The following is a 23,883-nucleotide window of genomic DNA, read 5'->3' as shown; positions in this document are numbered from 1 at the left end:
AGAGGGGCAGGAGACCCCCCCAGGACCCCAGAGAGGGGCAGGAGACCCCCAGGACCCATGGCTGAGAGTGAGGAGGGGGCCGCCCCAGAGCCACGAAGCAGAAGACTGGACGTGGAGGAGGAAGAGGAGAGGAAATGACAGCAGCAAGTGAGCAACCATGCCCCTCACTGCCAGAACTGAGCCCTGTCAGTACACTGAGGATGGAACAGGTCCTGCCCTGTGAGGAGCAGGAGGGTAGAGGGTGTCACGTGTCGGTTTCTGGAAGCTTCCTTTACAGTTAGGAAGATACTCTGCCCTCATCATGATGTACATTTTTGTCCCCACATCATGTCCCCACCCAGCCCTCAGCTTCCAGGCTTTTAAAGGCCTACCTTCCCTCACTTACATAACGGTCATTCCTCTGACATCACCCTTACACTAAAACATGTAAAAGCCTAAAAAAGTGAATAAATAAGCCGGCGCCAGTGGCCCATGCCTGTCATCCTAACTATAACTACGCAAGAGGCTGAGAGCTGAGGATCGCGGTTCAAAGCCAGCGTGGGCAGGAAATTCCATGACACTATTATCTCCAGTAAACCTCCAGAAAGCTGGAAGTGGCACTGTGGCTCAAGTGGTAGAGCACTAGTCTTGAGCTGAAGAGCTGAGGGACAGCGCCCAGGCCCAGAGTCCAAGGCCCACGACCATACATACATACATACATACATAAATACATACATATGTGAAGGGCCTAACTTATGTCACAGCCTGTCACAGGGGTCCACAGACTTTGAAGTGGCCATGTTAGAACACCCCTGGGTCCCCGTGGGAGGCCTGGGCCCCCCCCCCCGGGATCCTCAGCTGCTGTCGGGTAGTAAGCTGTCACTGACCCGGGACAAAGGCCAGGAAGGGGAGCATGGGGTCAGCTTTGGGGAAGAACGCAGCCGTCCTCACCCACGCACTCACGCATGCACGCACGCACGCACGCATTTGTTGATCATGCAACAAACAGCCCTGGGTACTGCTAGGCCCGGGGAGAAGAGCAGCCAAGCGGGCTTGGAGTCCCGGAAGGGCTGGTGTGGAGTCCAGCGCAGCCCTCACCCTGACGGCCTGGGGGCGTCTAGGGCCTCATGGAAAGCGAGACCAAACCTGCGAGCTCTGGTTAAAAGTAGTTCTTTTCCTCCCACGCGACCTGAGACCACAGGTGGATGATGTCACTCACATTTTCCAAAGACACACCCCTTTCAGGCCAAGTGGGGGAATGGGGAGGAAGGGAGGGAGGAAGGTTCTGGAGAAGGATGGGTGTGACAGCCTGGGATTATCACATCACCCCATAGCCCGGCCTGGAAATCTGGGAGGGACTTCCCCAAGGAGAAGGACCTGTGAGCCTCGGCCTGAGGGCTGGGACCCGGGCGGGGGGTGGGGGGCGGGGAGTTGGAGGGGTGGGGGGCCGGGCCCGGCTGGCAGCTGCTGGCAGAGGGTGAACCAGGCCCAGGGAGGACGCGGTGCAGCCGCGAGGCAGAGGAAGTGGCCTGGCGCACCGGCAGAGCCACAGCAGCCCGAGAAGTAGAAACCTAATGAAGCAAGGTGTGGATCTATTTTCAACCTGGGGTTTTCACCCCAGCGTCCCGAGCGCTCGGGGACGGCTGCCGTGGTGTGAGAAGGTTGTGGCGGCTGACTAAAGGGACAAAGAGATGCCGCGGGCATGGGGGAGGCCAGTCAGGAGGATGGAAGAGGGGGCTCTGAGCCCTCCCACCCGCCTCCAGCCGGGGTCTTGACAAGGCCCAGGCAAAGCTGGCCTGCGCACCAGCCATGGCTCCCCAGGGCCCTGAGACCTCATCACAGTCTCCTTCCCCACCCCGGACTGCGGGCCAGGCTCCTTTTGCCAGGTGCACTATGGGAAGAATGAGAACAGCAACCCTGGGGGCGGGCGGGGGGGGGAGTGTCAAGATGGTGGAGGGAGCAGCAGCTAATTTCACCCAAGGGTGACCAAGGAGAGGTGCGGGGGACAGACCTTCCCGCCAGGCCCTGCGGCGCCTTTGTGCAACATCATCATCAAGACGGGGCCTCTGTTGGGATTGCTGGGCTCTGCGCTGGCTGAGAGCAGCCGGGGGTGCTGAGGCCACTCTCAGGCCCAGAAGCTGGTGGTACCCAGGGGCTGGAGAGAGGGGAGGCTAGCACAGGAGGTGTGGGGGCGGGGCGGGGGGCGGGGGGGCCTGTGGAGAAGCATAACCACAGCCTTGAGCAGAGGCCAGGGGTTCCGGGTCACAGAACCGCCCTGCAGTGCCATGTCCCCCACACCCACCAGAGAACATCAGTGCAGTCACCCCAAGAGTCAGCATAACCCAGAACTCTGGTGAGCCCGGGCACCACGTAAGCACTGTCAATGGAGGGACTCACTCAACTCCATCTTCCTGCTCACAGCCAGGGGCAGGGAGCATGGGACGGGGGGATACTTTGTAGCTGGGAGCATGGGACAGGTGGATACTTTATACCAGGATGCTGAAGTCCACAGAGGAAACGATTCCCTCAACAACACAGCCCATCAATCAGCAGCCAGGACTCCAGCCTAGGTCTGATTGACACCTCAGGCCACTGGGACACGACACCAGTGTGAGAATCCAGCACATTTCCTGGGCTCTCTCCGGCCCCTTCTCCTGTCCTCCTTCCTTCCAGCCGGGCCCTGGGCTCGGCTCAGGGGTCTCTGCCTCGGCCCCTCTATCCCTGTCTGGTCCAGTGATGCAATAGCCCAGCTGGCCTTGCAGTTGAACTGCTGTGTAGTGTGCAGTAGCCCGGCCATCTGCTTCCTCCAGCTTGGCCTCCAGCCTCTGCTGGGACCCGGCAGACCTGGGAAGCCACCGAAGCAACAGTCACTTTATTCTGGGCTCAGGACCTAACTGGCCTGGATTGCTCAACACGTGTCTCCAGAGGCAGGGTGTACAGAGGTCAGAGCTTGGCTGAAGCCCCGAGAGTTCAGAGACCATCTGGGGCTGCTCAAACTCTGTGATTTCTCTCCCCAAGATCTGTTCAAGAAGACGGGCCCCTCCCTTCTATGCATCCCGGGGTGGTGGGGTGGGGGGCTATTTTCAATGTTCCTTGTTTCCTTGATAACTCCTTCTGGCCTTTATGGTTCAGAAACCAGAAGAGCCACTCTGATAACCCAGAGATGGAGAAGAAAAGGCCCACTTGCTTAGGATTGAAGAGACGGGGTAGGAAGGAGCCAGTGCCGGGAAGGAGATTTAAGTAAAAATAAATACAAATAAGGCCAAGAGTGGCACACGGTTTAGGGGCAATTTGTTACAGAGATGTGATGGAAGCTCACTCCATCCCTGGCAGACTCTCTACCCAGGCTGCATGGCAGCCTGGTAGTGAGGACTAAGAAAAACCAGGGCCCAGGCTTCGGTCTAGCCTGGTGAAGGTGGCTCTGAGGATGCCCGCTGGTGGGCATGGCTGTCCCCCAACAACAGACCAGATCCTTTGGAAACTCCTGCACAAGACACACTTCTCACGCCAGTGACCTCCTGGTGTCAGAGTAGCAAGCAGTGAGCACGGCCCGAGGGTCAGGGCGTTTGCATTCTCCTCCCAGGGTGAGTACAAAAAGGCAGCCGGGTTTCCCAAGAGAAACCACTCCCAGATCCTTCTTTACAAAGAACGTGCTAAGATGCCCCCCCTTCCGTTCCACTCCGGGCCCATCCTCGCTGCCCCCCCTTCCGTTCCACTCTGGGCCCATCCTCGCTGCCCCCCCCCATTCCGTTCCACTCTGGGCCCATCCTCGCTGCCCCCCCCATTCCGTTCCACTCTGGGCCCATCCTCTCCGTTCCTCAGGGCTGCTTCTCCTCCAGAGGCAGAGAGCCCACACAGCACAAACAGGCAGCCTCCAGGTCCACCCCTAGCTGGGGATTTTCCCAGAATTCCCAAGGCCCAGCCCAGCCCTGGCCCAGTGATCCTTGCCTTTAGCCAAGTGGATGTTAAGGGACTCAGAGACAGATCAAAGAAACGCAGTTTCCCAGGTGTTTTTATAATCCACACTGGGGGCAGCTTGACTTTTCCCCCCTTCCCTTCCCCCCCCCCATGCATCCCTGCAAGACAGAAGCTCGTCAACCAGAGGGCTCAGCGTCCCAGGGCCCTGCTGCTACCCCCGCACCCTGAGCCTCTGTGAGGTCCCTGCATTCCTCCACTGAGGAAGAAAGCGTGCGCACCCTCTCCCCACAGCAGCAGGTAGAGGGGAGTCTGCACCCACTGTCTGCACACCGCCTGCATCCTCTCTGATCTCAAAGAAGGATTCACGGCAGCTTCCACCTTCCACCCTGAGCCCACAGCAACGAAGCTCCTGAAAGCAGCACACAGGACCTAAGAAGCCAGCGCTGTCCTGTCTCAAAGCATGAGTAAGCACTCTGGTCCAAGTGCTACCTCAAGATCCTGCCACCGAGCCTCTCCCACCAACCTGTGCCCGTCTAGCCAGGCACGGATTTGTGTCTCAGTTTCCTCTTCCATAAGCTGAGACTAACAAACCTGGTCTCCCAGGGCTGTCATGAGGACAGACAAGGGGCACCCCCCCCAGCAGGTGAACTGGAGGTCACGTCCCTCCAGCTGGGCCACTCGGCACTGTGTCCACCCACAGGGTGAGTTCGCACCAGTTGTTCAGTGGGAATGACCCAGTTAGACGGACAGCCAGCTCTGGGGTGGCCACCTGGCTGCCGGGATCCCAGCACGTGCATGCAATGCAGCCTGCTGACAAAGCTTCCAGCAGCTTCTGGGAGGATGCTCCTGGGCAGCAGCCTCTGCCCTCCTCTCGCCACAGCCCCCCTGTGCCTGTCAGCACGTCAGAATCCAGCAGGCCTCTGGCTTCAGAAAGCTGGGTCCCCCCCCCACGGGCTCCAGGGAGTTCCGCCATCCCGAAGTTCTGCTACTGTTTTGTGAGTAACAAACCCCTAACATCACAGACTACTGGTGTCTACAGTCCCCCTTGCAGGTCATAGGAAGTGGCAGAGATTCTAAAATATTTGACCACAACTAAACAACAACAACAAAAGGAAAGGGATCACATCAGCTTTATAAAAGAACACTTTATTGCCACAGAGAATAAGAAAGATCAATACTTTTTAAGCAGATACAAAAATAAATATCTATTTGACATAGGAAAGGCTGGAGGTGGGCACCTCACACCTTAAGGACATCGGCAAACAGATCTGTCACCCTGAGCGCCGGCACGCCCCCCTTGCTGGCTGAGGATACACGGGGCCGCGGGGACCCAGTCCGTCCCCTCCACATCCTCTCTCAAAAGCAGCAACTACAGGTGCTGGCCAGGCAGGCACTCTCTGGCTGTCCAGACTGACCCTTGTCACAGCCCACCAAGGTCGCTGGACCGCTGGCCTGTCTCCCCTCCCCTCACAGCTCAGCATGGAGCCCACTAGGAGAGTCTGCAGAGGTTTGGTGGGGCTCCAGCTGGGCTATAAAGGGCAGAGATGAGAGATCGGGTTCCTCTCGCTGCCAGCTGGGACTGCAGAGCGGCCTCCCTACGGCCTGCATCTGCCCGCAGCCTCCACGGTGGAGGGCTCACTGGGGCGTCTGTCTGTCCCCCACCCCCAGGCCCTTGGCCATGCTAGCTCCACCATAGCAGGGACAGGGCTGCTCCCCCCAGAAGGAACACACACGACACGCAAGTCTAAGAGGCCCCTTGAGCTAACAGTTCTTAGAAACTATGTTCAAGTGTCGGCTGAAAGTGATTTTCAAGTTGGAGAGCGCTTTGAGGGCAGATGGAGGTGTTGGGGGGAGGTGAGCCGCGCCTTGGGCCCTCTGCCCCGGCTTCCACTGCGCATCTCCATCCCCAATCCCCGTGAACAGGAAGGCCTTCCCACTTCTTGTCAGCAGGGGTCCTCTGGGGCCAGAGCAAGGATTGCTGTTGGGGTTGTGTGCTGCTTTGGAGCACAGAACTGGGTGTGAACCTCGACTTCCAGGGACAAGACACAGAGGAGATACACCCCCCATGTGACCGCACCCCAACACTACAAGACCAGCTGAGGACAGGCAGCCCAATCAAGATGCCTGGACAATCACGTTTGCTTTGGGTTTGGTTTGTCCCATTGGTGTTGGGGTTTAAACTCAGCCCTGGATGGCTAGGCAGGTGCTCTGTCACTGAGCCAGGCCCACAGCCCTTACACTGCTCTCTACACTTGAGGCTGACACCTCTGGCTTTACAAAATCAAAACAAGAAAAAAACCAAAGCAATTTACAGTAGACCCTACACAATAAGACAAAAATACAAATATTTTTAAAAATAGACCAAAATCATTTATCATAAAGAAAAAAGAGAGCTCTGGAGCCATTTTGTGACAGAAATTTAAAAATAAACAGTTTTCTATTTCCTGAAAGAAAGCCCCAGAGGAAAAGTCTGCTCCCGTGACAGCATGAACGCACTGGCGCCGCCAGGATCACGCTGCCCTGCACTGAGTCTGGGGGGAGCAGATACAGCCTCACAAGCCACCGGCGCAGCCCCCCACGCTCTAGATGTTCTGAGACCTTACTCAAATGCTTAAAGGGAGAACAATGCCCCCAATGAATCATCCATCTCTACCTCTAACCAGAGATAAACACAAAAGCAGCGGCTCTCAAATCAATTTCAACTCCACATTCCTTTACCGAAAAGCAGCTGTCCTCTGGCCAGTGAGAATGACAGACCAGGTGTTCGATAGGCACAAGATGCAGAGGAGATCGTATCAGCTAGTGATTTTTTAAAAATGCAGAAAATAAACATTCTGGTCACTGGTGGTTACGGTCACGGTCTCCACACTGTCCGGCACAGGTTCCCAGCATTCCTGTCTCAACAGCAGAGCTTCGCGTGGCCCTGTGCTGGCCACGGATGGATCAGCAGGTGCCCTCACCAAATTAAGAGCGCAAAAGTGCCCTCAGGTCGAGGGCTGAAGTCCACGGCCACTGGCGTCCTCCACCGCGAGCCGCAGACGCGGCAGGGCTCCCGGGAGAGGCTCCTACACAGTGATCTGCTGGTTCTCTCTGAAGAAAGGTCTCTGGTGTGAGGCGCAGATATCCGGGAACACCCGGAAGGTTTGGTCGGGCTGGGGCTCCTCGAGGACCTGCATGGCGGGGCCCGCGCCGCAGCTCTTCCCCGCCTCCTCCATCAGCTGCCGGACGTAGAGCTGCTCCACCTGCGTGGCATGCACAGGTCGGGGGCGGAGGTCAGGGAGTGGGGAGACCCTCTCTGCCTCCCACTGGACTCCCATCCCCCAGCCCAAGGCTGCACGTGAAGAGCCAGGCTGCCCCATGCTGCCAGCCATGTCCTCCCCGGGCCCACCCCACCTTCCGGGAACCCCTTTCCCTGCTACACAAGGGCTCAAAACGGCCTCGTCTGTCTCTCGGCCCTTAAAGCACCGGAACAGACAGCATCTTTCTGGAGAAAATGCTTGGACTGCAAAGAAGAAAAGGAGGGGTGGGGAAAGGAAGGGGGAATGGACGGGAGAAGAGATGGAAAGGAGTGAGGAAGCAAGGGGGGGGAGGAAACGCAGGTGCATGCTCGCACATGCACACATGATCACAAGAGCCGGAGCACGAGAAGACGTCCAGAGGGGGCAGGACCCGGCTCTCCTCCCAGGACACCTGCGCACCGGTGGGATCGCCTGCCCTGCAGCCTCTTCTCAGGACCTGACGTGAGGCCTGGGAGGCCTGGGTGAGAGCCGGAGCTGCCCCTGCGCGGGCCTCACCTGCACCAGGATGAGCTTGGAGCGCACGGGGGCCATGTCTGGAAACTCCTCCCCGAAGCACAGCACCACCCTGCTGTCGGGCAGGCGGCTCTGGCTGGCATAGAACTGCTGCAGCTCTGCAGGGGGGGGGTAGGTGAGGCCACAGGGTTGGTGGGCCTGGGGGGGGAGGGCGGGGAGGCCCAGGCCAGGGCAGGGCTGGACACGGCTTGCTCCTCCTGCCCCAGCCTCCCAAACGCTGGGAGACGGAGTGCACCATGCCGTCTGTACTGCGGTCGCTTTCTCCGGTGCCTGGCTGTGAACACCTCTCTGAGGACACCACTCCTGCATTCCCGCTCCCTGCCTCTCCCTCAGACAGGGGATTTATGTCATCTGCAGCCCTGAAGGCGCCACCCTCCCAACCCCTTCTCTCCTCCCTGCAGTTCTTTGCCAGCCAGGTGGCAGCAGAGACCCAACACGCCTCTGGGCTGCAGGGAGAGGGCAGGCGGGGAGTCAGCTGCGGCTGTGGCAGCACAGCAGGGCACCATGGGCGGCATGGGTGCATCCGCCGGAGCTGCCGGGGGCGCCCTATGGGGCTGGACTTGAGGCCCAGGCCCTGGCCAGGGGCTGTGCGCAGAGCCTGGCGGTGCTGCAGTTCCCAGCCCAGGGAGAAGGTGCTCATTCTGTTTTCCTGTCTACACGCGGGAAGTGAAGGCGCAGCGTCCCCCCCCCCCTGCCGCCCCCGGCTCGGTAGCAGGGTGGGGCCACGGTCTCTGGGGCGGGTGGGAGGGAGGGTGGCGCAGCACGGACCTCGGAAGAACTGGCTGGTGTCGAAGACCTGCACGACCTCGTCGCGCTCCAGCTTGTTGGGCCGGCCCGGGCACACCACGGCGTTGCCGCTGTAGAACACGCGGCCCTGGCACAGCCGCTTGACGAACACACCCCGCCGGCCGCTGTGCAGCAGCACGCCCCGCTCCAGGTGCCCGAACAGCTTCCTTGTCACCTGCCGCTGCCGCTCACTGGGGACGGCGTCAGCCGGCGGGAAGCGCACCAGCTCCAGGCCCTCGGGCCCGCACTGCCGGGCTGGCCCCGGCTGGGGCAGGGACAGGCGGCAGCCCTCGGGGCAGGTGGTGGTGGTCTGGCCCACCAGCTTGCCTCCGTAGTAGAAGCTGATCACCATCTGCGAGAAGGCTGCAGGGGAGAGGGGAGCGGGGAGCAGGGAGGAGAGGTGAGAGGAGAGGAGCAAGGACAGAGGGGAGGGGAGGGGAGGGGAGGGGAGGGGAGGGCCTACCACCTCCACCAGGGAGGAGGCGCCGCCCGGGGCCCTCTGGCTGGAGCTCTGGCCTTTCCTCGAGCACCCCTGTCTCCTGGGGCACCCTGCGGGCTTCCGTTAGGATGGGGCAGGGCTAGGGAATCCAGATGCCCTCTGGCTGACAGCGTGCGGGCGGCGGGGCGCACGAGACTGGACTCCTTAGGAAGCATCCAGGTGGGGAATGCTGCGGGCGTCGTGTGGTCTTTAAAGAACCCCACTGACCTGGGCCTGGAGCTCCTGGGGCTCCTGCACGGCACCGGGCACCGCAGACCAGTCCAGGATCCCTTCCGGACCAGGCTGTGAGCTGCGTCCCCACCACACCAAGTGTGCATGGCCTGCCACACCCGGCCGCCCTGCACGCTCCCTCCGTGCACCCAGAACCATTTCCAGACTTTGTTCCCAACACGTGAGCGGCCTGGGGGAGTCGCACCGCTGTGCCCTTTGCCCCATTTCCGGGGGCTTCACCCTGGCACCCACACTGGTCAGCCCGGTGCCCACGCAGCGTCCCCAGGGTGGCAACGTGGCGCTCGGGCAGGGCCATCTCAGTGCCCTGTGGACACCTCAGGCTCCAGGGGGTGCCAGCAGGGGCTGGGGACACCGGCCACGCTTCCCAGGTGACAGCCGGGCAAAGCTGCCGCCCAGGAGCCCACCCGCCCAGGCACAGACTTCAGGGCCAGGCCCTGAGGTAGAGTCCCAGCTCTGCCGCCTCCCAGTGGTGAGACGGGTCCGCATCTGCTTCTCACCAGCAGGGCAGAGGTGGCGGAGGAACCCGCCCAGAGGAGCTGCCGGATGCCCGAGCCTGCTTTGTGCCTGGTGCACGCCAGCAGCGCGTGAGTGGTGACCAGAAGGCAGGAGCAGGACAAAGGGCGGGCCGTGCGAGGGAGACCCCAGGTACCAACCGCGGCCCCTGGTCTGCAGAGCCCTCGTCAAGAGCTCCGCTGCTGCCTGGCACCTGTCGGGCCCTGTGCTGTAGTTTACGAATGGCTACAACCATCTTCCAGGCAGAATGCCACTAGGACAGAGTTGTGGGGAGCCCCGGCCCACGCCTTGCACAGGCCCCACACCACACCAGCGGGGGGCAGTCTACAGCGCCGTGCGGCAAGGCCGGGCCACCGGCTGGTCTCAACCCACACAGCAAGCAGGAAAGCTGTCCTCGAAGCCCTGCCCCCGGGCCCCCACCCCCGCCGGACACTCAGAGTGTTTGCAGCGGAGCTGCGCCCCCGCCGTACCTTGGTGGTGTGTGTCAAAGGCGGCGTACCCGGTGAGCAGCGGCAGGCCTGCGGGGACACCAAAGCCAACTGAGAGGAGAAGCCAACGGAGAGGCCCACCTCCCACGAGACCACACGTGTGCCGGTGCCCCCGGGGAGCGGGCCAGACCCCCTCCTCCGGAGACCCGGAGCCAGCGCCCCCGAGGCGGGCAGCCCTGGCTTCTGCTGAATTCAGCGTTTTCCCTCCAGCCTGGTGACCCATTGTTGCATAAATGCAGAAACCCAGGCCCTGGCCAAGCCAGAGTGCAGGAGACTTCCTCTATGCTGTGGGGTTCTGTCTGTGCGCCAGACCCCTCAAGGCCGCGAGTCCTTCTGTCCCCAGGGCCCGGCCCCTCCAGCCTCCAGCCTCCCCGGGCTGTCCCTCTGGCCAGCGTGGGCACCACATACCACACTGCAACCCACCCACAGCCTGGAAACCTCCGAGGCCCTGCGGGGCAGCCACCACCCCAGGCTGCCCTGGCACGATGGGGAAGAGGCAGAGGAAGGAGACGCAGGTGCTCACACCGCACGGCCGCAAGCCCAGGCTCCTTGGGTGGCATCCTCCGCAGCCAAGGGCGCGGAGCGCGCGTACCGCATGCGAGCAGACGGTGCCTCGCTCACCCACGTGGCCCGTGGCAGGTCCTCACGCCTCTGTCTTTTGAGGATACTGAGGCCCTGAGCATTCCCCTCACTAGAGAAGCCTTGGGGCTCAGAGGACAAACTAGCCAACCTACCGGGGAGCCCAGGGCAGCCCCGGAGAGGCTGAGAGCCGTCAGCTCCCTCTGGTCACGGGGGTATCACCTGACCCCTCCCCTGGCGCCCCGGGGGTCCGGGAGAGCCGCAGGCTGTCCCTCCCCTGCAAGCGAGGCTCTGCCGGGCTGCTCTGTGGGGGGAAGGCACGGCTGGGTCTTGTCACCACTCGAGGCTCAGCTACCTTCCCCAGGACCTGGGCCGCGAAGGTCCCAGTGCCCCGACCCCGTCCCCAGCGGCTGCGAGACCCCGCGATGCCCCGCGGGGTTCCGCCGTCCTCCTCACCTGCGCCAGCCTGCTGCGCCCACCAGTCTGGAAGGAGCTGGCTCCTGCAGGCCTCCAGAGGGGAGGGGCTCCTCTTGATCACCCCCATGTACTCGTCCACGGGGGGCTGCGGGAGAGGAGGGTCCCTCAGCCACTGAGCCTGCAGCTCGGGGACCTGGCGTTTATAAAGCTGGATAGTTAGCAGACAATGAAAGCCACACAGCCACCTCTGTCTTGTGACACAAAAGTGATGGCTGAGCTGTGAACTGTAGCTGAAGCTCACTGTCTGAGCCACTTGGGAAGTTGGGAGTGGGGCAGTGGTTCAAGGCCAGCCCCAGCATGAAAGCTTGAGAGACTCCATCTCAACCAGTGGTATGTGACAAACAAATAGAAGACCTCAGTCCAGGCTGGCTTGGACATAGAGTGAGACGCTACTCTGAAAATAAGCTAGGGTAGAAAGTACATGCCTGCTTTACAAGCAGTTCAATTCCTTACACACACACACACACACAGGCACCACACACACACAGAGGCACACGCCTGCACATACACATGCAGCACACCTATGCCCACACTCTCACGCAAACACACACGTGCAAAAGTTAAACTTGGCTTTGCACTCTGAAAGACACTGATTACAAACCCACCAGCCAGCAGTTCGTGTGGGGCACTGCCCGCCTAGAAGGCAGGGGTGGGTTTTTAAAGACCACAGGAGCACCACTCAAAGGCTCAATTATCAGGGAGTGTTTGGAGCTTGAGGAAACAGAGGTAGAGGCAGCCCAGATGCTGCCCTCGGGACAGAGAAGGGGTGTGACCTGCAGGGGCCCCTCCGTGGGAGGGGGGTCTCACAGGCTGCCACAGGCCTGGCAGACCGGGGACCCCCTCCACGCACCTCCTTGATGAGCTCCTCCATGTCGGAGCGACCACACTCCATCTCCGGAACTTCACTGACACAGCTCGGAGGCACCAAGCCCAGCTTGCCTAGGGAAAACCAGACGGACACGGCCACGTGACCCACAAGGCCTCACTCCCAGGCAGATTCTCGAAGTGCTGAGTTAAGACAGTAAGTGTTGGTGAATGTCCACGCTGGTTTGGGCAGCAGCTGCCTGAACACTTGGGAAAGACACAGACTTGTTTTCCCATGCCTCAGTCATTTAGTCAGCAAAGCTCAAAGGGAGAAGTTGCTGGAGGCAGGGTAAGCACAGTACTCTTAAAGGAGAATAAGACAGCCCGTAGTCTCTTCCTCCCATGCAAAGATCAGACACATTTTACACCAGGGGTTTACAGTTTACCATCCAGACACTAAATTTGCAAGCCGGGGCCTCTGAAAATACCCAGAGTTCCTGGCAAAATGCATTGGCATGTTGGGTTTTTGTATTTTTTTTTTTGAAAACCAGTTAGCAGGAAATCTGTTTTTGGCCTTTCCAAATATACATGTGTATCTGTGCGCCTCCCTCTCCCCCCGCCACACATACCATAAAGACCCACTGACGCCCCATTAACCAACCTCAATTAGCAACTGCCTAAAGGGAGCCCCAGGTTCACACAGCCAACACTGGGGACTGGTCTCAGTCTTCCCAACCTCAGCCAGATATCTGAGAAACCTCCCTGGGTTACAGGAGTGAGTTACAGCATCATCCCAGGGACTACAGACCACTCCCCAACACACACACACACACACACATACACACACACACACCACCTTGACTGACACCCAGGCTTCACCCTGAAGCTGCTGAGGGGACCAGGGGACAGGTGGGCAGCCCCAGAACCACTTGCACACCGCTCAACTACAGAGCGAGGGGCCCCTCCGACATGATGCAAATGAAGCATCTCTGCCCTGAGCAGCTGCAGCTCTCCCCTTCCTTATCCTCCACTCCACAGGCCACGCCAGCCCCAGCCCGGTCACCTGCTGGACCACACCTGGCTGAGCCTGTGGGAATCAGGAAGTGGCAGGAGCCACTTCCTGCCCACTTCACTTCACGTGCAAACACTGTCCAAAGCTGGGGAATGAGGCAGAATGATGATGCGTGGCCCTTCAGAGCCACCTAACTGCACCCCGAGGGTCACCTGATTCCCAGGGAAGGCCGCGGTGCTGATGCACTAGCTCACTGCACTAGCTCACGGGCTGAGTCAGTCAGGTTAAGGGTCATCTGCGGTGGCTGGCCAGGAGGAAAGAGAACGCCAAGCCGCACCGTGCTGCTGGGACCAGACACCCATCCGCTGGCTCAGCTTCCTGCCTTTGTGGGGGGATGTCTGGTTTTTAAGTCAAGGTCTCTTTACGTGTAGCCCAAGCCAGGCTCAGCCTCTGAGGGAAGACCGTGAGCTCAAGAGCAGCCTGGACTGCACAGTGACACCCTGTCTCCAAAAAACAGAGATGTTTTTCTTTCAAAAGAATATTCTACCCCCGTGGTGGCAGATCCCGCCCGTCTTTCGTGAGCCAGCTCCGCTCAACAGCTTGGATTCTCCTTGTGAAGGATTCCGAGGCCAGAACTGAGCTTGATACAAGCTGATAGCTTCCTGCTGTCTGGCCGGGGTGCAGGGCTAGGGAGTGGGGGCGAAGGAGCTGTGGCAGCTCTTTTGTTATCTCTGCTTTAATCCCCTCTCAAATGCTTTTGGGGTTTTTCAGAGCTGGAAGAGACCTCATCCCGGAGTTCCCAATCCAGCAGAGGCCGAGCAGCACACGGAGACGCATGCCCACCCCAGCGGTGCGGCCAGACGTGCCCCCTCTGCTGTAACCCTGCCAGCTCTTCCTTCCACCTTAGGCTCCGTCCCTTCCTCACCCGCTAGATTTCCCCCAGCCTGCTCTGCAAGTGGAGGTAGCAGGAGACCTGCCTCTTGTGTCCCAGCCAGCCCTCCACGCAGCCCCTGGGCCTGCCCTGCCCCAGCCAGCCCTCCACGCAGCCCCTGGGCCTGCCCTGCCCCAGCCAGCCCTCCACGCAGCCCCTGGGCCTGCCCTGCCCCAGATGGCCTACAGCAGGTGGTGGGCGAGATCAGCAGCAAAAGGCCTCCATCTCTGCCCATACAACAGAGAGAACAACTCGGTGTAACTAAAACGGTGCACCCCAACCCCGGGAGTGGTGGCCCCAGGCCCCAGGGGGGCACACACTCCCCTCCCAGGCCAAGCTCCCACAAGTGTGGCAGACAGGGGCGGGCACGGGAAGGTAGTTACATTTCTGCTCCTCCTCAGGGACGATTCGGTACACTTTGTAGGGCTCGGAAATGTCCAGCTGAGACCGGTCCGTCACTTCCTCAAAATCTGGGCTCTTGTTCAAAGCACAGCGCAGCCTGGTCTTCCAAGTGGCTGGTTCGGCTTTGTCGCCTTCTTTAAATTTCCCTTTAAACACCGCCCAGGCCTGGAAGAAAGACGCGCATCAGCGCACATAACTGCCTTGCCCACACACCCCACGACCAGGGGGCAGCAGGCTGTCCCCTCCTCTGAGCCGCACAGACCGCCAGCTCTCGCTCAAAGCCATGACTCAGGGGACATCACTTTCTCTGCCAGATGTGAACAGGACCCCGGCCAGCCAGCCGCCCGGGCCAGGGGTCCCCAAGGCCACCTCACTGAGCGGGAATCTGAACCCAAGCACAAGGCTCCTCCCGTGCAGGCCCGTGGCCGGGCCTTGCCAGGCTCCTTCCCTGGCTGAGGCTGGGCTGGTGACCCTCTGGGAGGAAGTCGTGCATGGCTACACTAGCACTTCGAGAGAAAGGCTTTGGCTTTTTCAAGTCAACTGGTAGCTAAAATTTAGCATGAAAAGGGAACATTAAAAAAAAAAAAGGCTAAATGTGGTCACCCACTGCCCTGCTCCTTTACAAAGGAAATTTTGTTTTGCATTTTTACCCAATTTTGGCTTTGCCCTCCTACCCCCAAAGTCCTATTAAGACACAGGGAGACATTTTCCCTCTGCGGCTGCCTTTTCTTTTTCTTTTTCTTTCTTTCTTTTATTTTTTTCTTAACGGCTCTGTGTGTTGACCTCTCCAGACCTCAGACTTTGAGCTAGGACAAGAATTTCAAAGCTAGATCTCATAGAGAAGGGAGCAAGAATTTAAAAATAAAACCAACAAATGGACGTAGTCTAGTGGAGACCCACAGATCAGGTGATCACCTGTGGCCCCTCTGTACTCCCTTCAAGACTGGGCCTGGGCTGATGTGACGCCACCCAGCCGGACTGAATGCCCACCCAACCCTCAGCGCTGGGCCACGCCCCGAAGTTCACATGGGCCTGGGGCCTGCCTGTGTCTCCGATCCCCCACCCCACCCTGCGAGTCATCTCTCTCCAAAGAGCCTGCCTTCTTTTTTCCTCAAAATGAATGTTTATAGTCCCAGGACATTGCTCTACTCAGTTGATGCCAAACTTTGCATCTATGCTCAGGGAAAAGAAACTGAAAGAACATTCCTATCAGTGTGTATAAGCGGTCATTTCCTTCCCAGTGCAGATAGAAACTCCACGCCAGGAAAACAGTCCTTATTAACTGAACTGATTTGTGCGTTGCTGTTATTGTTGTTGCTGCAAATATATACATACATATGCGCCTATATACACAGACACACATGAACAAATCACATCTAGTTAAAGAGTAACTGTCTAAGACTTGCACTCAGGGTCTCTGAACGTGCTAGACAAGAACCCGCGCTCCAGCCACACCCCTACCCCCTTTCTTCTTATTTCATTCTGTAGCCCAGGTTGGCCTTGAACTCTCAGTCCTCCTACTTTCCATTCCTGAGTAGCTGGGATTCCAAGGCTGCCTTTCATGATCTTAAATCAGGGTTTCTCCACCTCAGCATTTTGATGCTTGGTCCACTCCCCGGCGGGGTGCTGACAGCACACCCACATCAGCAGCACTCACTGATGTCTGTAGACAGGACCACTGGGTCACCCAGACTCCGGCCTAACCTTGACAGGCATCACCATCATCTGGTGCACGCCAGAGCAGAGCTGACAGCCTGCCATGCTCACATGAGGCTCCCATCCGCACACCGGGCCCCATGGGCTGGCTGGGCAGGATGGCACATCCCTATAATCCCAGCCACATCCACATTCGAGATGGAAATTGGGAGGACGGCAGTTCTGGGCTGGCATGGGCAAAATAATGTGTTCAAGACCCCATCTCAAACAATAAAAAGCTGGGCATCATCACAAGTGGCTGTCATCCCAGCTCCATGTAAACAGCAGGATTCTGACTCAGGCAGCAGGCAGGGTGGGGTGGGGTTGGGGGGGACAGCTGAAACCCAATCTCAAAATTAATTAGAACTGAAAGGGCTGGAGGCATGGCTGAAGCAATACAATGCTTGCCAGATAAGCACAAGGCTCTGAGTTCAAACCCCATTACTGCTAACTAACCACAAATTAATAAAATAAACACCAACTTCTATTTGCCCTTCCAGGCCTGATGAGCATAGAGCCCCACAGCCTGTGTGAGCTCTGAGTAGCCGGGTGGTGGGGGACGCTGCTCAGCAAGGGCCCCGTGAATCACAGGTCACGCTTGACCCTCTTCTCCCCTAGCCCTCAGAGAAAGGAGGCAAACGCTTCTTTGGAAATAGATGTAAGCTGATCGGAGGCCTTCACCAGCACGCTGACGGCCAGTATGACTCAACGGCTCATATGACCCCTGCACATGAACCCGGGGGAGGACAGACTCATCTAAGAAGATTTTACCACCCACTGACTGCAGGTAGGAAAGCAAATGCCTGGCTGGCTGGCTGGCTGGTTGGTTGGGGGATCTTCTGCCAGTACTGAGTCTTGAATTCAGGGCCTTCCACTCTCACTCAGCCTTTTCATTCAAAGCTGGTGCTGTGCCACTGGAATCATGCCTCCAGTTCCAGCTTCTTGCTGGTTAACTGGATACAAGAGTCTCACAGACTTTCCTGACTGCACTGGCTCTGAACCTCGATGCTCAGATCTCCGCCTGCTGAGTAGCTAGGATTATAAGTGTGAGCCACTGGCCCCTGGTTTCAGATGCATTTTTTGTTTCTTCTTTACATGTTTCCATGCTGGGGATGCATGAAGCCCTGTGACTTGCTGGCAGTGTCCACCCCGGAGCCACAATCCAGCCCTTCGTGTTTGCAAGCCTTTGCTTTGAATGCATGAGGAAAGCTGGTTCTCTATACAAACAGAAGATGCCCAACATAGCCCTGTCTGCCCAAGCTCTCTGCTGACCTCTTCCAACAGCAAAGATGCTCACTTGATGGGGTGCAGAGATGCTCCTACCAGAGGACCCCCAACAAGCAAGCGTGCCACACAGCACAGCTCTGAAAAGCACCAGCCGAATCCCTGCCTCGCTGTGCGCCCCTGTCTTCACCCATCACCCCTCTGCTGGCCTCCTGCGTGCCCGCCTGCCCCCATTCCCACTGAGATTGTGGACTCACTTCAGATTGCCACATCAAGTGACTGCGTAACCCACGGAAACATCGGGAATCAACGTTGTTGAAACGGCCATGAAGAGCATTGCACAAGATGTGTAAATCTGGGGCCTGATTTCCTTACTGGGAGCACAGGCAGCATGGAGAAGCTGCGTGCGTGCACACACACACATGCGCATGTATGCGCGCACATGCACACATGCACGCATGCCCGGCCTCCAGCTCCCAGTTCCCTGGTGCTCCACCAGCAGCCCGCACTCGGCAGTCCTGGCTATGCTCAGCTCCAAGTGGGGTTCTCAAAGTTGGCGCCCCAGGGGGGTCTTGGCTGTTAGGGACAGGGGAGTTGCTGGTGGCGAGTCACAGGTAGAGGCCAGGTCTGCCACAAAATACCCATGGGGAGCATGGCGGCCCCCACCACCCTGGAGTTGGAGGGTAGGAGCTGGGCCCCCAGTGGGGGGCTTGTCTGCATGCTGGCTCCATGCTGACCCACACCACCCTGGGCAAGCCTCGTGGCGTCCTTACAGAATGAGGAGGGAGTGGCACCAGCCACATAGAATAGCATTCGGGGAAACAGAACAGCAGGTATGTGTCAGGCCCGGTGCAGAAACTTCCATCAGTGCATGCCGGCCATCACTACACCGGTGGAGAAGCTGAGGCACCGGGCGAGCCGGGGGAGGGGCAGTTCTTTCTCTCAAGGGAGAAGAGGTTAATGCCAGACACTGGCTGCATGCTCAACACCCCCAGCACCCTGCCACAAGTGAATATGGGTGCACTGTACCCTTCCAGCAAAACCTACCACCGCAGGCAGAAGTCACAGCTGTGAAAGAAGGAAGACCAGAGTCCCCCCTGGTGACCACGCTGCACCCCCCGCCAGCACAGGGCTCAGTGGAGAAGCAGGCAGAGCAGGCAGGGCCGGAGGCCCCCCCATACCCCGCCTCCTGCTACAACAGACCCCACAGGGATTAACCAGCAGAACAGATGCAGTCACCTAGCCTCTGCCGCTGGGGTATCGGATCGGTGGGGGACCACGGGGAGGGATCCACACTGGGATGTTGCGGGGGAGGGGTTAGCTCTGGGTTTTCACCTTGAAGATGGAGGCATCCACCTCCTGGTTATAATCCTGCTTGCCGGCATGCTTCCAAGGGATCCGAAACATGCTTTTCTCATCATTTTCCCAAATCAGCCCTGGATACATGGAGCTGTCGATCTGTTCAATCAGCCACTGCCGGAGCCGCCGGCCGCCGTTGCGGTCACACATGCTTGGAGAGAGAAAGGCAATGAATGTCCGTGAGTCAAGAGCAAACCAGCCACCGGGCTGTGGGAGCTTCAGGACAGAGGGGTTGGCTTGGGGACATTCCACAGTCCCAGGAAACCTAGGCCACCTGCCAGGGAGAGATGATCCTGCCCCCCCACACACACCCCTGAGCCGGCTTTCCCCAGGCCTCCCAGCCAGATAACCACAGCCACTCAGAACAGGGTCATGTTGAAAAGTCACTTTTACACAGGCAGCACCATCACCGTAAGAGCCAGCCCCATGCCTGATGCCCAGGGGCTGGTGTGCCCAAACAGAATACCACAGACGTGCCACCGAGAAAGAAGACCTCCATCTTCCCCACCCACCCCAGATCCCCAGGCTGGAACAGTGACGAAGCGAGTCCCATCCCAGCCGGGCACCCGTGCCGATCACACCCCTACCCGCACCGCAGCGGGGTCCAGGGACGCACCTGGAACACCTGCCACAGGCCGCACCATAGAAGACCCCCAAGGAACCAGTGCGGTCGCCTTGTGCCACAGAGCACTCATGACCACGTGAGCACAGCGGGAGAGGGCAAGACATGGCCACGGCCCCGAGCCAAGCTACACAGCTCTGCTCCCCCAAGGGCTCAATCTCAGATGGCCTGGCCTGGGACACCCAGATGCATCCTTGGACGTTCCCGCCAGCAGCCAAGGAGCCACCGCCAGCATTTACAAGAACACTGCTGGAAATCCCCGAGCCCGTGGACAGACGCCCACAAAACAAAAAAAACAACAACTAAAAAAAAGAGGCATCTCTATTCTTCCCACTCAACTGTGACCTCTTCAGACATGTTTGAAGCGATCAGCAGTGACAAGGCACAATGTCTCCAAGAACACGCTCACATCCGTGAGTGTGCCAGTGCATGAAGCAGAACCATCAGCGACCGTCCTGTGCCGTCCCATCCCGACCCAGCAACTCTAGCCAGCCACAGGTGCCTGGCGGGGAGGAGGGACGCGGGCTGCAGGGAGGGGCTCTCTGTGTGCTAATTTTAGCATTTCTACCCCACTTATGGGCTTAAAAGGGGGTGAAGGAACTAGGGATCCCTGGAGCTCAACAACAGCTACTTCCAGCTAGCCCTGGGAGAGTCACCTGAACCCATAAGGGAACCAGAGTCTAGGGCCGTTAGGTTATAAATAGGAAAGGATGGATTTGGAAAGGAGCCTAAGGAGGAAAACGGAACCCCTGAAAAGAGCTACGGCCCATTCTGGGGACCCGGGGACAGGCTCTCCTGGGCCTGGGCAGCATGTGAGGGGCAAGGAAGCACATGGTAGGAACAGCATCTGCAGCCTGCCAGGTAGGGAAGAATCTGTGCTTCTACTCCTCCTCCGCGACCTCATAAAGCCACAGTCCAGACACCAAGAGCAAATTCTAGAAAAAGAACTTTCTCACCAGGATCCCTAAGGGGCTCATCACCCCAAAACTGTCCTGGTAGTTTATAGAAGAAAAAAGTGGGGGTAGAGAGAAACAGCATTGTGAAGACATACAAATCACAGAACATAAACGCAGGAAGATACATCAGAGACCATCTAACCCAGCCCTTCCTCATTCAAAAACCCACGGAGGCTCAGCCACCCCAGGCAGCCAGTGCTCAGCGTCAGAGCCAAGTGGCAGCCTCCGGCAGAGGGGCACCATCACCCATTCTACAAAAGCCACCGCAGGGATGAGGGGGACTCAGCACATGACAGCCACTCCTGATGTTCCCCTGCCGTCACCTTCAAGGCGGAGATCACTACAGATTTATTGAACACTAGCAAATTAAATCTACCCACAAGTCACATGTTTACAACTTCCTCTTGCTCTTGAGGTAATCCTTCTATCAGCCAAGTCCTCCTGGCAGCTCACCTGCATCTCTACATGGGAGCCCTGGGCCGGATTCCCAGGAGGGAGGTGGAGGAGGCTGCCCCGGGTTTCCTGAGCTGCCAGAACGTGTGGTGGGCAGCGGGCCTCATGCCACACCACTCGCTCTCAGTGAGACCAACATCACCACCAATAAAAAACCACTGCTGCCCATTCTGTCCCTTAGGTCTCTCCCAAATAATCCTCACAACCACACCACCGCCTGGCACACTGGACGGACCCACACCCTCGCCGCGGTTTTTAAATGGAAGCTGGGGTTTAAGATTCTGGAACATTCAGTCCCCGGGTTCCATCCAGGGAAGGAACACGCTCACGTGGGGAAGCCAGTCCTGCCATGCAACCCACAAGTCTTAACTGTCCTTTCCGTGACCAGGCCAGGCTGCCCCTGCACCCCGCCTGGGCCTGGCCTGGCCTGGCGGGAAAACCCAGCAGAGCAGGTGCAGACCTAAGAGACCCCGCAGACCAGCGCTGAAGGAATGGCGAGGTGTGTGACCACACACAGTGGCCTTGGGGACAGGGACAGCTGGCCTGGGGACAGGGACAGCCAGCCTCCGGGACAGCCGGCCTGGGGTCGGGGACAGGCTGGCCTGGGGTCGGGGACAGCCAGCCTCGGGGACAGGCCAGCCTCGGGGACAGCTGGCCTGGGGTCGGGGACAGCCGGCCTGGGGACAGGGACAGCCGGCTTCAGGGACAGCCGGCCTGGGGACAGGGACAGCCGGCCTGGGGTCGGGGACAGCCAGCCTCGGGGACAGGCCAGCCTCGGGACAGCCGGCCTGGGGTCGGGGACAGCCGGCCTGGGGTCGGGGACAGCCGGCCTGGGGTCGGGGACAGCCGCCGCGCGCTGGGCTTAGACCCAAAGGCTGAAAGCAGAGGAGGGACGGGGCGTCCTCCGGGCCGCAGCCCCCGGCCCTGCCGTCCTACCTGCCGCCGCCGCCGCTCGCCCGCAGCCCCGCAGCCCCGCGCTCCCACGCCCCCCGCGCCTCGGCCCGAGCGGGTCCGCGCTGGCTCCGCGCCGGGCGCGCGGCTTTAAGGGTGGGGCGGGGGCTGGGGCGGGCCCCGAGCGCAGAGCGAAGGCCGTGCTGGCCAATGACGCGAGGGAGGGGCGCGGGCATCGTCCAATCAGCGCGGACCTCCCCGGGTCCGCCTTCTTCGAAGCGCTCGGCTTTCCGAGAAATCACTTGCGCCCCGTCGGCGCGGCGGGGTCGCGGGTGCAGGGTGCAGGGTGCGCGCGGAGGTGGCGGGGGGCCCGGGACGGCGCGGGACGGGGGTTCCCGCAGGGCTTCCCGGGGGGCCGCGGGGGCGCCCCGGGCTCTCCCCCGCGGCTCCGGGAGAGGGGCGCCCCGGCACCGCGGGCCCGGCCGGGACTACAGGCGTGCGCTACCACTCCCCTCGCCCTTCTTATCCCGGCAGGGTCACAGCCAGCTTCTAAGTAGAGAGCGCCCGCGCGGGTGATTCCAAGCTCACCTCCTCTTAGGTGTTTAGATGGCGCGGGAATGTCTAGAATGTGTGCCCCCAGGAAGCGCGGGCCGGCCGACCTCGGAGGTCTGAAGGCGGCCTGTTTGCACACTGCTTCGCACCTCTACCCTCCCGCTGCGCAGCCGTCCTGGGCTCGGCGTGTCGATGGAGGGGGTGGTCCTGTCGGCTCTGCTGATGCTCAAGATGGAGACAGCGGGTCCTGTCACACGTGTGCAACACAGCCCCGTCCGTCCATCCATCCATCCATGGCTCTCAGGGAGGGACACAGCCCCGTCCGTCCGTGGCTCTCAGGGAAGGACACACAGCCCTGTCTGTCCGTCCGTGGCTCTCAGGGAGGGACACACAGTCCCATCCGTCTGTCCGTCTGTCGATCCGTGGCTCTCAGGGAGGGACACACAGCCCTCACATGCGGGGAACTCGCAGAGACAGACGCGGAACAGTCAGTGCGGGCAGCGCCCGGGCGAGGGCTGCCGTGGGCAAGAGGTGCTTAACTCCCCGGCCCCCAAGGACGCCCAGAGGCCCCCCCTAGGGGAGCTCGGAGTCCTAGATCCCAGCTTCCCCACTGGGGGCCGCTCTGCCTGACAGGTGCCAAAATCCCAGGAGGAAAGCGGGGTGTCCAGCAGGTCCTGCAGGGCCAGGGTGCCGGGCTGGTTTGTATGTGGTTGGTGGGTTGGTTTTGCGGGTGTTGAGTGTCATCAGCCAAACAAAGGGACATGGTGAAGGGCAAAGAAAGATTGATTACAGGCAGCCCCTCAGTCTTCGGGGCGCAGACATGGGCCGTACGCTTATGCGGGCAGGTTAGAGGGGTGTGCAGAGACTGCCCCCACTATCTTTGGGGTCAGGATAAGCGAGACGTATTGTCCGGAGGCGGCTGGTCCTGAGGAGCCTCTGCGGTACCCAGACGCTGTCTTGGGTCCATCTTCCTCCCCCTCCTCCCTCAGGGCTGCGGTCCTTCCAGACTCCCTGGCTGCAGGGAGAACAGCGTTGTCAAAATGGAGACTCGTACCCCGGGGGCAGGGTGCCAGGCTTCTGTCCTGCTGTTAGTGGGCAGGTGCAAAGGCCTCTTCGAAGTGCTCTTCTGTTTCGTGTTGGGCCTCGCTGCACTGGGGCTCAGCTCGAGCCTTGTGCTCTACCACTTGAGCCACACCCGCTCTCTCACTTTTAGTTTTGCTTTTGCTAGGGCCAATCGGGACTGTGAGCGCCTGCCAGCCACCTCCTGAGTAGCAAGGATCCCAGGTAGAGGCACCACACCCATCTAGCTAGCTAAAGCGTTCATCGAAAGGGCTTAGGAAGTTATTAACCAGGAATGAACAGATAAGGTTACTGGACTTCGTTAAGATTTCTGTTCATCAAAAGATAGCGTTACAAGTGCGGGAGCCAGCCACGGCTGGGAGAAGAAAGGATTTCTGAGCGGGTACTGGTGACTCAGACTTATAATCCTAGCTACGGAATGAAAGCTGAGTTCTGAGAATCACAGCTCAAAGCCAGGCCTGGCAGAAAATTCTGCAAGACTCTCCAATGAAGCAGCAAAATGCAGGAGTGATGACGCGGCTCAGGCGGCAGAGCGACAGACATGGGGTTGGAAAGCTGAGGGTGAAGGACAGTGTGAGGCCCTGAGCTTGAGCCCCAGGACCGGCACAAAAATACAAAAT

General features: G+C 59.5%; 1 protein-coding gene across 2 annotated transcripts; it reads right to left on the bottom strand.

The window, feature by feature from the left end:
• Positions 1-6,575: 6,575 nt before the first annotated feature.
• On the bottom strand, positions 6,576-21,696 carry Irf8 (interferon regulatory factor 8). 2 transcript variants are annotated; one of them, XM_013012894.1, is made up of 9 exons: positions 21,677-21,696; positions 18,686-18,860; positions 14,413-14,596; positions 12,133-12,221; positions 11,262-11,367; positions 10,209-10,256; positions 8,478-8,858; positions 7,692-7,807; positions 6,576-7,139 (listed from the first exon to the last, which is right to left on the bottom strand). In XM_013012894.1, exons 2-9 carry the CDS (start codon positions 18,857-18,859, stop codon positions 6,963-6,965), a joined length of 1,275 nt encoding a protein of 424 aa, XP_012868348.1. In that variant the 5' UTR covers position 18,860; positions 21,677-21,696; the 3' UTR covers positions 6,576-6,962. The 2 variants fall into 2 exon arrangements, with proteins under 2 accessions (XP_012868348.1, XP_012868347.1); XM_013012893.1 differs by lacking the exon at positions 21,677-21,696 and adding an exon at positions 19,326-19,499.
• Positions 21,697-23,883: the final 2,187 nt, after the last annotated feature.

Source organism: Dipodomys ordii, unplaced genomic scaffold, assembly GCF_000151885.1.
Source record: "Dipodomys ordii isolate 6190 unplaced genomic scaffold, Dord_2.0 Scaffold18, whole genome shotgun sequence".
In the NCBI taxonomy this organism is placed as follows: Eukaryota; Metazoa; Chordata; class Mammalia; order Rodentia; family Heteromyidae; genus Dipodomys; species Dipodomys ordii.
The sequence above is the reverse complement of the archived record's forward strand: the minus strand, read 5'-3'. Positions and strand labels throughout refer to the sequence as shown.

What these genes read in the sequence shown, in the direction of transcription:
- Irf8 (XM_013012893.1), bottom strand. Translation starts at nt 19,438, where the DNA reads ATGTCTTGCCCTCTCCCGCTGTGCTCACGTGGTCATGAGTGCTCTGTG. An exon ending in GCCTGTGGCAGGTGTTCCAG is followed by an intron (nt 18,861 to 19,325) that starts GTGCGTCCCTGG and finishes TCTCTCTCCAAG; the next exon opens with CATGTGTGACCGCAACGGCG. An exon ending in CTTTGACACACACCACCAAG is followed by an intron (nt 8,859 to 10,208) that starts GTACGGCGGGGG and finishes TCTCCCCTGCAG; the next exon opens with CCTTCTCGCAGATGGTGATC.